Here is a 13,982-nt window from a genome sequence, read left to right as displayed (position 1 = left end):
AGCCTTGCATTAATTCTTGCCAACAATGAGATTCAAATTGTTGACGCTATTGACCAGTTCTAACGATCACAATATATTCTCCTTGCAGAGGAAGAGGCTAGGTTCACAAAGAACCTTTCTAATGTGGAGGGAACAGAGACAGACAGTGTGAAGATGATTTGTGAAGTATCAAAGCCCAGCGCTGAGGTTACCTGGTACAAGGGTGACCAGGAACTGCCTGAGGGAGGTAGATATGAACAGATTACGGACGGCAGGAAGAGAATTCTCATCATCCAAGATCTCAAAATGGAGGATGTTGGAGAGTACAACTGCAGACTGTCCAAAGCCAAAACATCTGCTACACTGAAACTGAATGGTACGGAGATGTGACATGAGCTCCATGTTCTAGCGCTAAAGCATTTGTTTTTAGTGTGATTGGGTTGATCGTCAACAGAGCTTCTGATCATAAATAGTATTGAAAGTGAGACGTTCATTTTGGAAAGAGATATTTCCCTTACATACTGTCAATGGTTGATAGCAGGTTAAGATGCCAGCACACACATATAACGTCTCTGTATTTGTTCCTCCAGAACTGGCTGCTGAGTTTATTGCCAGGCCTCAGAGTCAGGAGGTGGTTGAAGGAGAAAAGGCTGAGTTTGTTTGCTCAGTCTCCAAAGACACCTATGAAGTCAAATGGTTCAAGGGTGACAAGGAGATTGTGGCTGGAGACAAGTATGACATTGTCTGTGATGGCAAGAGAAGAGCACTGGTTGTGAAGAATTGTGAACCAAAGGATGAGGGAGGCTATATTGCCTTCATTGGCACCACCAAAGCTTCAGCTGACTTGTTTGTCATTGGTAGGTATGGTGTGCAATTTGTGCATTACTATCCTCTGAATCTGATAGACACTGATAGTAATGCACATATGTTTCTCTCATAACAGAAAAACTCAGGATAATCACACCTATCAAAGATTCAGAAGTGAAGGAAGGACATGAGATTGTCTTTAACTGTGAGGTGAACACGGAGGGAGCCAAAGCCAAGTGGCTGAAGAATGAGGAGACGATGTTTGAGAGCAGCAAGTTCGTCATGGTCCAGAAAGACAACGTGTTTTCGCTGAGGATCAAGGACGCTCAGAAGAAAGATGAAGCCAAATACACCATCACATTAACTAACCATCGTGGTGAACATGCTAAGAGCTCTGCCAGTGCCAGTGTAAAAGGTAAACATCATTACTTTACAGGGATGGGTACACATGCTGTTTGTTGTTCTTGATGAGCTCATGTTGTTGTGTTGAACTTGCAGAGGAGAAACTGAAGTTCATTGAGCCTATTGAGGATGTGGACACGCAAGAAAAGAAGACCATCAGCTTCACATGCAAGGTGAACCGACCCGATATCACCGTCAAATGGATGAAGGCTGGTCAGGAGATCACCCTCAACAAACGCATTCTGTACAGGGCGGACAAACAGAAGCACACACTGACCGTCAAGGACTGCGTCATGAATGATGAGGGTGAATACACTGCCATTGTTGGTGACGACAAGTGCACTGCTGAACTGATCATCAGTGAAGCACCCACCGACTTCAGCACGCAGCTCAAAGACCAGACCATCACTGAGTTTGAGGATGCTGAGTTCACCTGCAAGCTGTCTAAAGAAAAGGCTATCGTCAAATGGTACAGGAATGGACGTGAGATCAGACAGGGACCCAGGTACTGTACAAATGTCACATTGACTGACTGGTTTGTTTGGAAAACTAGTATATAGTAATATAGTGCACGTTTGCATGAAGTTGCTCTTACACCTGTGTATTTACACTGTAAGTACTCATAGTAACTCAATCATCAATTTGTAATGACATAGTAATGGGTTGGTTCCTCAGAGAGTACTGTACAGCAGGTTTTTAAAGATATTGAGTTGTGTTTGAACAGATACCAATTTGAGAAAGAAGGAAAGATCTGCAGACTTCATGTCAAAGAGTGCCGACCAGATGATGAGTGTGAATATGCCTGTGGAGTAGATGAAAGACGATCCAGGGCCCGCCTCTTTGTTGAAGGCAAGCTGTTCATTTCTAGTATCTTATTTGACACAATTTCTTCTTTATAGATTTTATTTTTCTGATGTATGTATATGTTGTGCTTCAACACAGAGATCCCAGTTGAGATCATCAGACCACCAGCAGATGTATTTGAGCCTCCAGGTTCAGATATTGTGTTTGAGGTTGAACTCAATAAAGACAGAGTTGAGGTCAAGTGGATGAGAAACAACATGATCATTGTCCAAGGAGACAAGTACCAGATGATAAGCGAAGGCAAGGTTCACAGACTTCAGGTGTGTGAGATCAGGCCTCGTGACCAGGGGGAGTACAGAATCGTTGCCAAGGAGAAGGATGCCAGAGCCAAGCTGGAACTTGCAGGTATGTCAGCCAACTATAACTCTTAAACTGATCTATTTACAGTTTAAATGGAAATGTCCTTTATTATATATATTAAAGACATTAAAGCATAAGGTTACAGTACAGTTAGTGATTTTTCTGTTTTTAAACCCAGAATGAACAAACCCAACCCTCCCCATCACACCCAGGAAACAACAAACAACAACACATAGAAGTCCAAACAAAAAAACAAAAGAAAATGTCATTTTAATCAGACTTTTCATTTCTCCACTTCAGCTGTGCCAAAGATCAAGACCACTGATCAAGACCTGGTGACTGATGCTGGCAAACCCTTCGTCATGACGATTCCCTATGACGCCTATCCCCGTGCTGATGCAGAGTGGTTCTACAAAGATGTCAGCCTGCCAGTGCAGAACATAGACACCTCCACAGACAGGACAGAATACCGGCTAAAGAGCCCCAAGAAGACCGACCAGGGCAGGTACAAGATTGTCATCAAGAACAAACATGGACATGGAGAGGCATTCATTAACCTGGACGTCATCGGTAAGTCTAAATGTTGTCAGTGTGCTCTTGAGAACATTGTATTATTAATTCTTAAAGCTGGATAGCTCCAGAAAAAAGAAACTGACTAATACAATGTTTGTGATTGGCAGATGTCCCTGGACCTGTGAAGAATCTTAAGGTGGTTGACACAGCTGATGGTGAGATCAGTCTTGCCTGGGATGAGCCAGAGAGCGATGGTGGCAGCAAGATAATTGCATATGTGGTCGAGAGGCGTGACATCAAGCGCAAGACATGGACGATGTCAACGGATCGTGCTGATACTCCAGAATATTGTGTCAGCGGACTCCAGAGAGACTCCATGTACCTCTTCCGCGTTTGTGCTCGTAACAGAGTGGGCAGTGGTCAGACTGTTAAGACAGACACTGCTGTCCAAGCCAAGAACAAGTTTGGTAAGCAATGCTTGCTAATCATTTCTAGAATACAAATCCCTGGCATGGTCCTACATTTTCTGAATCCCAATATCCCAACACCACTGAACATACAACATTTGCAGAGAAATCAAAACTGATATTTTCTCTGGGTTTTTTTTCAGATGTGCCTGAGGCCCCTGAGAATGTGATGGTTGGGGTGGTAAACAGGTTTGGTGCTACAGTTACCTGGAAACCTCCATTGTCTGACGGCGGATCTGAGATCACCTCCTACATCATTGAGTTCCGTGACAGGACATCTGTTAGGTGGGAGGTGGCTGTTATCACCAAGGCTGAGGATCGCACAGTCACTCTGAACGATGTTGTTGAAAACAAGGAGTACATCTTCAGGGTTAAAGCTGAAAACAAGGCTGGGATTGGCAAGCCAAGTGCTGCAACTGATCCAGTGAAGATCATGGACCCCATTGGTAGGTTATAAAGTTGTTCTGACCATTTAGAGCTGTCTATGCAAGGTCTCTGTTGAACACATTTAAATCATATGCATTCTGTGGCCTGGGGTGCTCCAGTGGTCTACAGTGCACACATATACCCATGTAGGCATGGGTTCGAATCTGGCCCATGCCCTGCTGACATTCCCTCTCCTCCACTATCTATCCAATAAAAAATGAATATACAAAATATGCAAGACTGGGACTGCCCCACTCCAAAAAATAACCTTAAATAAAATAATAATATGCATTCTACTTACAGAGAGGCCAAGCCCGCCGTTGAATTTCAACTACACTGAGCCGACCAAGAACTCTATTCAGCTAACGTGGGAGACACCAATTAGCAATGGAGGCAGCATGATCACAGGCTACATTATTGAGAAGTGCGAGGATGGGACAGATAAGTGGCTCAGATGCAATGCAAGGCTCTGCCAGGATCTATACTACAAGGTATTTACTGCAGTAATTGTTTTTGCTTTTACAAATACCTTTTCCCAGTCCCAGGTTTAGTTTGTATTCTCACCACATTACATTGATATATTGCACGTTCTGTTGTCGGTGTAGGTGTCTGGTCTGAAGCATGGGCAGAAGTATCACTACAGAGTGTGTGCAGAGAATGCAGCTGGAGTTTCAGAGCCAGCTGACAAACTTGGACCTATCTTGGCTGACGATTCACATGGTATGTTATTCTGTGTTTTCTTTAAACAGAAAGAAAACAACATAGGGCTTAATTTGCATTTGAAAGTGAATACAAGACATGCAACTATCAGAACTGTAGTAACATTGCTGTTTTAATTTCAGTTCCTCCCACAATGGACCTCAGTGCATTCAAGGATGGCCTGGAGGTCATTGTTCCTCATGCCCTCACAATCCGTGTCCCTATCTCTGGATATCCCACACCCACCGCAAAGTGGAACTTTGGTGATAAGGAGCTCACTGCTGGTGACCGTGTGTCCATGGTTACAAAGAGCGCCTTCACAGAACTAGTTATCACTCCAAGTGTGCGTCCAGATAAGGGCACTTACACTCTGCATTTGGAGAATGATGTGACTTCTTGCTCAGGAGAGATTGAAGTCAATGTTATAGGTAAGAAACCTTGTGATGAATAAAAACGTGACGTGTATCTCTTTCACAGTGTTGCAGTACTGATGGTATACAATGATTGTGTGCATTATTTATTTCAGCGTCCCCAAGCGCACCCAAAGACTTTAAGGTTGCAGAGGTTACTAGACGTCATGTGCATCTGATGTGGGAGGCACCAGAGCATGATGGAGGAAGTCCAGTTACTGGATACCAAATTGAGAAGCGTGAAGTGTCCCGTAAAACATGGGTCAAGGTATAACTTTGGGTTTAAATTAGTGATGTACAGAACATTAATTGAGAGAGAATGTTTTTTATTGTCCACAAAGTAATTGTACATATCGCAGCCACAGGCTGACTTGTAGGTAAACATTTTTAATAACAATAAAAAATTTATATTGTACAAAACAAGGAGCAGTATGGACATTGGGGGAAATCGTCATTCACACACTCTCTTTAGTACCCACCGCTGGTATAAAAACAAGTTTTGCGGGAGCAGGAGTTGTCCTGTATATACTGTAGATTCTATGGTTGTAAGGAAGCTCACTTTAAGCAGTTAACACCCATTTGTGTTAATCTATGGGAATGGTAAAGGTAATTCACGTCTTTAATTTGTATGGAATTTAACATTCCATTGTTAAGTGAAGTACTTTCACACATTGTCAAGGCATCACTTTAATTTTTGGCACTCTGGTTTAATTTTTGGCACTCAGAACTCAGAACATAACAATAACCTACAAAGCACACATCTTCACTTTCTATTGATCCTGCCACAAATGTTTATTGAGTTCTGTATTGTGATTAATTCCCCAGGTTATCACAGGCGTACAGGACCTTGAGTTCACTGTTGCTGATGTCGTTGAGGGCAAAGAGTATTTGTTCAGTGTTACTGCCTGCAACAAATGTGGCCCAGGAGAGCCTGCCTACATTGATGAGCCAGTGAATGTGTCCTCACCTGCCAGTAAGTATTTATTTGAGACTGAAAGCAGTGAGACATTTATTTGTATAACATAACTGAAGCATTCACTACAATTTTCTTCTACAGCTGTGCCAGACCCCCCTGAGAACCTGAAATGGAGGGACAAGACAGCAACGGGCATCTTCATGTTCTGGGAGCCACCTAAGTATGATGGCGGGGCAAACATCAAGGGCTACGTTGTGGATAAGTGCCAGCGTGGCACAGACAAGTGGGAGCCTTGTGGTGACCCCATGCCTGAGCTGAAGTAAGCCATTCTCTTTTTGTGTTTCTCTAAATCGGTGTTCAATTCTTTCATTCAAGATAAACTGTGAATGTTAGTCTATCATATTCTATTAATAATGGTTGAGAAATTAAGAGCACCCTCAGCATATAACCCAATTTTTTTTTCTCCTTTAGATTCCAGGTGACTGGTCTGACTGAGGGACAGTGGTATGCCTACCGTGTGAGGGCTATTAACAGACTGGGGGCCAGCAAACCCTGCAGGGCTACTGATGAGATCCTTGCCGTTGATCCTAAAGGTGCTACATACATTTCATCAAGTCCCCTGATACAAACTTCCATTGTTTTGTTACAGCAAGCTCACTCATTTGTGTTCTATAGAGCCTCCAGAGATTCAGCTGGATGTGAAGCTGCTTGCTGGATTGACTGCCAAAGCCGGGACAAAGATTGAGCTTCCTGCTGATGTGATGGGAAAGCCAGAACCTAAAGTGAAGTGGACCAAGGCTGACCATGTCCTGAAAGCAGATGATCGTATCTCTATTGACACCAAGAAGGGTCATTCCATGTTGTCTATTGCCAAAACCACCAGAGAAGACACAGCCACCTACATCATTGAAGCTGTTAACACCAGTGGTCGCGCAACTGCAACTGTTGATGTTAATATTCTTGGTACAGTGTCCCTTTTTGTTTATTTCAACACAAAATACAGGGGATTTACAACTTAAAGGTCCACAACAGCCCACATTAGTCATTCATGGAGCTATTTGGAAAAGTAATGCCAGATATAGCTAGGAGCAATTCTCAATAACATCTGTTGAATGGTTGTTTGAAAAGCCAGTGAGAGTTATATTTGACTCTGGGAGCTAACTTTACAAACAGGCTAGCCACGTCACACTTTGAGCTGTATGAAATGTGTACGTCACAGCACGTGGGAAATCGTTTTAGGAGGAGCTGAGAAAATAGAATGTATCGCTCAAAATACACATTGACCTTAATCGCAATTTTTGTTATATATCAGCTAAACATTTTTAAAAACGACTAATGTGGTTATTAACATAATGAGACAAATTAATCAATATTTTTCTATTTTTATGTCACCCAATAGATAAGCCCGGTCCTCCAGCTGCCTTTGATATCTCTGAGATCACCAACGTATCCTGCACCCTGGCCTGGAACCCTCCTAGAGACGATGGTGGATCAGTCGTCACCAACTACATAGTAGAGAAAAGACCCTTTGACAAAGAAGAGTGGCAGAAATTGTCCTCCACTGTGAAACACACCACCTTCAAAGCCCTCAAGCTCACTCCTCTGACAGAATACGTCTTCAGAGTACAGGCAGAAAACCAGTATGGCATTGGTGCCCCTGCGGAGCATGTACCAATCACTGCCAAATACTCATTTGGTACATCATTTACTATTTACATTTATCTTTCTTATGTATTATAGATCAATATGCTGTATAATGTTCAGAATATGGTCCACCCTTATGCTATTCATGATATTTATTATCATGTTTTCTGGTTTTAGATCCTCCTGGTGCTCCAACAAGAGTGCAGCCCTCTGACATCGCCAAGGACTCCCTGACTCTGACGTGGTATGAGCCTGATGAGGATGGTGGCAGTCCCATCACTGGGTACTGGATTGAGAAGTTTGATCCAGAAAATGACAAATGGGTCAGATGCAACAAGCTTCCCATTAGGGACATCACCTTCAGGTAGGTCGCTGGAGGAGTTAACATGGACCACTCAGAAAGAGACACTGTCAAACTATAAATTACAATACATTATCTATACACGTATGCAAAAAATGGCAGGCTAATATGTCTATACCTTAATTTCAGGGTGAAGGGACTGCCCACTAAGAAAAAGTACAGGTTCCGTGTCTTGGCAGAGAATCTTGCAGGACCAGGAAAACCAAGTGCAGAGACTGATCCAATCTTGGTTAAAGACCCAATTGGTATGTTATATGGTGTTTAAGGCTACAGTATTACTCCTCTTTATTTTTATAGAAAGTAAGAACATTGTGATAGTTTCAAATACAATAATGCTAAGCGGCAAAATAGAAACCCTCATGAACCCATATTGTTTTACAGATCCTCCTTGGGCTCCTGGAAAACCGTACATCAAAGACATCGCAAAAACCTCTGCCTCCCTAGAATGGATCAGGCCAGAACATGACGGTGGGGCCAAAATTGAGTCCTACATTATTGAACTTCTGAAGACTGGGTCTGAGCAATGGGTCCGCGTGGCAGAGGACATCCCTGTTACTGAGCACTTCCTGAAGGGACTGATGGAGAAACAGGAGTACTCCTTCAGAGTCAAAGCCGTCAATGTCGCTGGAGAGAGTGAACCCAGTGACCCGAGTGATCCTGTGGTCTGCAAGGAAAGGCTCTGTAAGTGATCACTCCCACACTTAGCTTTTAGTCTGAAGAGGCCAGTTTGACGAACAGGCCGATTTGTTATATGTTCTGAATTGTGTATTCTGTTCGACAGATCCTCCATCACCTCCTCGCTGGCTTGAAGTGGCCAACATTACTAAGATCAATGCTGACCTGAAGTGGCAAGCCCCTGACAATGATGGTGGCTCACCTATCACCAACTACGTTGTTGAGAAGAGAGACGTCAGGAGGAAGGCCTGGCAGACTGTAGACACCACTGTGAAGGAGACCAAGTACACTGTCACTCCACTAAGCGAGGGCTCTTTGTACGTGTTTAGTGTGGCTGCTGAGAATGCGGTTGGACAGAGTGATTTCTGCGAACTGGAAGACGCAGTACTGGCTAAAGATACTTTCAGTAAGATACTGTCCTGCCTTTTGTCATGCTGTTGGTGTCATATCTTTCATCATGAGGAATCGCAGTCAGGTGGGGAAGTTTTGTGACTAATCTCTTTTTTTCTTTCCAGCCACTCCTGGGCCACCTTATGCCTTGACTGTGGTGGAGGTGTCCAAGAGACACGTTGAACTGAAATGGGAAGCTCCTAAGAGTAACGGCGGAAGACCCATTACAAAGTATGTGAGGAACAAAGTCTAAGGCTGTTTGTCAGTGCAGTTGTTGCAGGAAGTAAACATTTTTCACAAAATACAAAAATCCTTTGTTTTTTTTTAGGTACGTCATTGAGAAGAAAGAGAAACTAGCAACCCGCTGGATGAAGTCTGGCAAGACTGCAGAACCTGAATGCAAGTACAGAGTGACAGATGTGGATGAGGGGACTGACGTGCAGTTCCAAGTCCGTGCTGAGAATGAAGCTGGTGTTGGAGATCCAAGTGAACCAACAGAAAACATTACAATTGAGGATCCTACAAGTAAGTTCTCTGTTGCATTTCTGTTGAATAGATACTAGCTTGGTTAGCAATATGTATTATTACGCAATATGCATTTAAAAATGAATACACATTGTCAACTCTTGTTATGGTAGTGGCAACCTCATAATAATAATAATAATAATAATATGTTTTTCTCAGGTCCACCATCTCCGCCACTTGATTTGGCCATCCCAGATGCCAGCAGAGAGCACATCTCCATTACCTGGAAAGTCCCTGAGAAGAATGGAGGCAGCCATATAACTGGCTACCATGTTGAGATCTCCGAGGCTGGTACTGAGAAATGGTTGAGAGTCAACTCTCGTCCAATCAAGGATCTGGCATACCGGGTAGAGGAGGGCATAATCCCAGAGAAACAATATGTCCTCAGAGTTCGCGCCATCAACTCCATCGGTGTCAGCGATCCCTCTAAAATCTCTGACAAAGTCTTTGCCAAGGATCCAGATTGTAAGTATACTCATCATGCTCCCATGTGGAATTCATGTGCCACCTGTTGCAAAGAGGTAACGTGCATCTCTGTGTCTCCTCTATCAGGTATTCCTACTATGGATCTGCAGACACAGGACGTTGTGGTTGTTGAGGGTGAAAAACTGCATCTCAAAGTCCCATATAGAGCAATCCCCAAGCCAAAGATGGTATGGCAGAAAGATACAGTAGAGTGCAAGGCTGGTGACAGACTCACAATGACTTGTGAGCTCAACAGTGTCCACCTGGAGCTGCTGAAGTGTGTGCACGCCGACGCTGGTGCATACGCAGTCACACTGGAGAACACTCTTGGAACTGCCACAGGAACAATCAACGTTAAAGTTATTGGTAAATTGTCTATGTAATATAATCATAATAATCATAATAATCATAATAATAAAAATTAATACATTTTATTTTTTAATATTTGTATTATTATTATTATTATTATTATTATTATTATTATTATTATTATTATTATTATTATAAACTTTATTTACATAGCACCTTTTTAAGGTAGTTACAAAGTGCTTCACAAATAGATCAAACAGATATGCAAATAAAAACTAAAATATAAGTAGAAACAGTAAAACACAGACACATAAAAATGAATAAGAGCAGCATCAAAAGCAAAAATGAAAGTAAAAAAAACTGTAAAACACAACACATTAAAAAGAAATTCACTTTAATTTACATGAAGTTGCTCTATATCATTGTAGAACTGTTTCATTGGCTATGTTACATGTCTGTGTCATATCTACAGGTCTACCTGGTCAATGCAAGGACATCAATGCCAGTGAAGTTACTAAGAACTCCTGCAAGATTACCTGGGAACCTCCAGAGAGTGATGGAGGTACCCCTATTATCCACTACATTCTGGAGCGTAGAGAGAAATCTAAGAAAACCTTCATGCCTGTGATGTCTGGAGAAAACCAATTGAGCTGGAATGTCAAGGATCTATTCCTCAACTGCGAGTATTACTTCCGTGTGAAAGCTGTTAACAAGATTGGCGCTGGGGAATACTTAGAGCTTCGCAATCCTGTCATCACTGAGGAACAGAGGCGTAAGTGTTGGGAAACAAGTCTTTAATTTACAATTGATAAAAACATACAGCACCACATGATACCATACTCTTCAACCCTTCTGGGTTGCAGAGAGTATTGCTTGTAGCTATTCGTATTGATTATATTCTTCCTGTTTTCTTATTTGCAGAAAAGCCAGATGCACCAATTGATGTTGAGGCTCACAACCCAACCTCCAAGTCAATCACTGTTACTTGGAAAGCACCAGCATATGACGGGGGTTGCGCAATCACTGGCTACATTCTGGAGAAGATTGAGAAAGATGGAGACAAATTTGAGAGATGCAACCAAACCTTGGTGCCTGGTTTCTCTTACACTGTGACGGGTCTGACGGAGGGACATGAGTATCAGTTCCGCGTCAGAGCTGAGAACGCTGCTGGAGTCAGTGAGCCATCCCGAAGCACTCAGTTAATGGCAGCTGCTGATCCTGTCGGTACGGCCATGTTCAAAACTGTCATTTTGCATCTCATGAAGTATATCAGCTTCTGCTATAGACATGACATCCAATATGTGCTTTAACTTCTATCATCCTGTTTCAGATAAACCCACGGTTACCCTCCATGCACGTGTGCAGTCTGGCTTCAGCACCAGGAAGGGTGATGAGATCCGATTGGATGCTTTCATCTCGGGGTCTCCTTACCCCACTGTGACATGGCTCAAGAATGAGGAGGACGTCAGGAAGGAGCCAACCAAAAAAACAGGGGTGCCTATCGTGAAGAAGAAAGTAAAGGGCAAAGTTCAAGAACCTGAGCCTGAAGTGCACTGCCCCCCACTCCTTGAGCGTCTGTCCTTTGATCAGAGCAAGAAGGGCGAGACAGCCATTTTGGTGCGAGACTCCGTCAGAACCGACCATGGTCTTTTCACCATCCAGGTGGAGAACACTCATGGCATTGCAACTGCATCCTGTGAGGTCAATGTCCTTGGTAAGATGCTGGTTCTCACAGTTTCTTTTCAGTCACGGTGACAGCATTGCAGTGCACTATTCTCACAACTTATTTGTCATTTGTCTGATTTATAGATACACCTGGACCTCCAGTCAACTTTGTATTTGAGGAGATCAGAAGCACCTCTGTCATCTGCATGTGGGATCAACCTCTGGATGACGGTGGCAGTGAGATCATGAACTACATACTGGAAAAGAAGGACAACAAGAATGATGAGATTGGATGGATCACAGTGACTTCAACCCTCAAGGGCTGCAGTTACCCTGTGACCAAACTGATTGAAGGAAAGGAGTACATATTCCGTGTGACTGCTGAGAACAAGTTTGGCTGTGGACCCTCATGTGTCTCTGAGCCACTTGTTGCAAAGAATCAATTTGGTAAATATCTATAATGAAATATAGATAACCTAACTATCAGGTTTAAATGTTTAAATTTTGTAACCTCACCATTTCAACATTATCCAACCCTTTTCTCTCACCTTTTAAGATCCACCTGATGCTCCAAACGTGCCCAGGATTTTAGAGGTTAATGCCAACAGTATGCACATCTCCTGGCATGAACCCAAGGACAATGGAAGTCCCATCCTGGGTTATTGGATTGAGAGAAAGGAGATCAACAGCAAACACTGGACCAGAGTGAACCGTAACCCGCTCAACACTCTGGAAGTGAAGATTGAGGGTCTCATGGAGGGCTTGGCCTACATCTTCAGAGTATGCGCAGAGAACCTGGCAGGCCCTGGCCCCTTCAGTGTCCCAACGGACCCTCAGGTCGCTCAGGATGCAATCTGTAAGTCTAACAAAATTTGGAGATAAAAAAAAAAGTCTTTATGCAGTTTTATCAATATTATAGGCATTAACACGTGTCATGTATGTTTCTACAGTGCCACCTGGTCCACCCACTCCAAGGATTCTTGATACCTCTGCCACAACCGTTGATATTGCCTGGATTCCACCCTTATACAACGGTGGAGGAGATATATTAGGATACCACGTTGAGAGTGTCCTGGCTGGAGAGAAAGACTGGAAACGTAACACAGAGTTTCGATGCAAGGAACATAAATATACTGTGACCGGCCTGACAGAGGGGTCTGACTACATTATCCGTGTGGTGGCTGTTAACGATGCAGGACCAGGAGCCCCAGGCATGACTGAGCCTGTCACCGTGATAGAACCTCAAGGTATCCATTTAGAAACCAGCTATGTAGTTCTGTGATTAGTTTTAGTCAATTCTTTATGTTTTTTATAGATTTTGTTAAGATTTCCTTTGACGTAAAAAACAAAACAAATCTAACCTGTAAGAAAACACAAGTGGTTTTAAGATGTAGTTTTGAACGTAGTAAACACTTGGGCTGGTTTGCTTGACACAAATTAAGCCTAATCCTAGACTAGAAATCGTCTTCAATGGAGATTTTCAACTGAAAGTGCAATTTAGCTGTTTAATCTGTGTCCGGAAACCACCGCTCGGCCTGCTAGCTTCAGTTTTGTTTTGGCTTTCCTGTAAAATGTGTCAAATGTCAGTTGCACATCAAACCCTTGCAGTGTACTCTGATGTTTTCGAACAATCAATGGTGTAATTGTGAATGACTTTTCTACCTTAAACTTAAATTGCAATACAGATTTTTTTTATTTTCAATTTGTTACTGTAGACTTGATAATACATAAAAGGCTAAAAGAATGATGAGACATGCGATTAGATAAGCTATATCACTTGGTGTAAACAAACAGCGGGTAGAGAGCATGGAATACGATCGTTTTCCGTATTGGTCAATGAAATACATCATTGCTACGTACCACTGATTAATCAGGGATTGGTGCAATATCCACCAATCAATAGATGGATATAAAGCATAAACTTCTGTATCGCCCTGACTACACCACTGCTAACAATGACTGAGTGTATGTGACCGACGTCAAGTTGCTGCAAACAGTCCTTGCATTTCGAGTTGCTCACCCGAATCTCAAACTTCTCCTTAATACCCGATAGAAACCAGCTACCCCACCGAATAGCTAGCAATTCGATGGCGCGGGTGGGGGTATTTGAACTTGTGAGGTTTGAGTTTATCACTGTTTCAACTCGGTTACATGTACTCATGACA

General features: G+C 42.8%; 1 protein-coding gene across 1 annotated transcript in view; it reads left to right on the top strand.

Moving 5' to 3' along the window:
* LOC310813205 (titin-like) overlaps nucleotides 1–13,982 on the top strand; it is a gene marked incomplete at its 5' end in the record, with an annotated part of 146,534 nt that overhangs the window by 64,782 nt on the left and 67,770 nt on the right. Inside the window, 32 exon segments of the mRNA XM_083682068.1 lie at nucleotides 89–355; nucleotides 570–836; nucleotides 923–1,201; nucleotides 1,285–1,693; nucleotides 1,913–2,037; nucleotides 2,131–2,397; nucleotides 2,653–2,922; nucleotides 3,033–3,332; nucleotides 3,476–3,778; nucleotides 4,062–4,249; nucleotides 4,364–4,478; nucleotides 4,601–4,885; nucleotides 4,984–5,135; nucleotides 5,693–5,840; nucleotides 5,925–6,102; nucleotides 6,255–6,376; nucleotides 6,459–6,746; nucleotides 7,183–7,479; nucleotides 7,605–7,791; nucleotides 7,918–8,033; nucleotides 8,170–8,469; nucleotides 8,570–8,869; nucleotides 8,979–9,084; nucleotides 9,182–9,378; nucleotides 9,538–9,843; nucleotides 9,931–10,209; nucleotides 10,625–10,924; nucleotides 11,074–11,376; nucleotides 11,483–11,866; nucleotides 11,962–12,264; nucleotides 12,374–12,673; nucleotides 12,768–13,064. Coding sequence (XP_083538194.1) covers nucleotides 89–355; nucleotides 570–836; nucleotides 923–1,201; nucleotides 1,285–1,693; nucleotides 1,913–2,037; nucleotides 2,131–2,397; nucleotides 2,653–2,922; nucleotides 3,033–3,332; nucleotides 3,476–3,778; nucleotides 4,062–4,249; nucleotides 4,364–4,478; nucleotides 4,601–4,885; nucleotides 4,984–5,135; nucleotides 5,693–5,840; nucleotides 5,925–6,102; nucleotides 6,255–6,376; nucleotides 6,459–6,746; nucleotides 7,183–7,479; nucleotides 7,605–7,791; nucleotides 7,918–8,033; nucleotides 8,170–8,469; nucleotides 8,570–8,869; nucleotides 8,979–9,084; nucleotides 9,182–9,378; nucleotides 9,538–9,843; nucleotides 9,931–10,209; nucleotides 10,625–10,924; nucleotides 11,074–11,376; nucleotides 11,483–11,866; nucleotides 11,962–12,264; nucleotides 12,374–12,673; nucleotides 12,768–13,064 — 7,938 coding nt within the window.

The sequence above is a fragment of the Argentina silus genome (genome assembly GCF_951799395.1).
Source record: "Argentina silus genome assembly, chromosome: 12".
Taxonomy (NCBI): Eukaryota; Metazoa; Chordata; class Actinopteri; order Argentiniformes; family Argentinidae; genus Argentina; species Argentina silus.
Note: the sequence above shows the minus strand (reverse complement) of the source record. Positions and strands in the feature narration are given on the sequence as shown.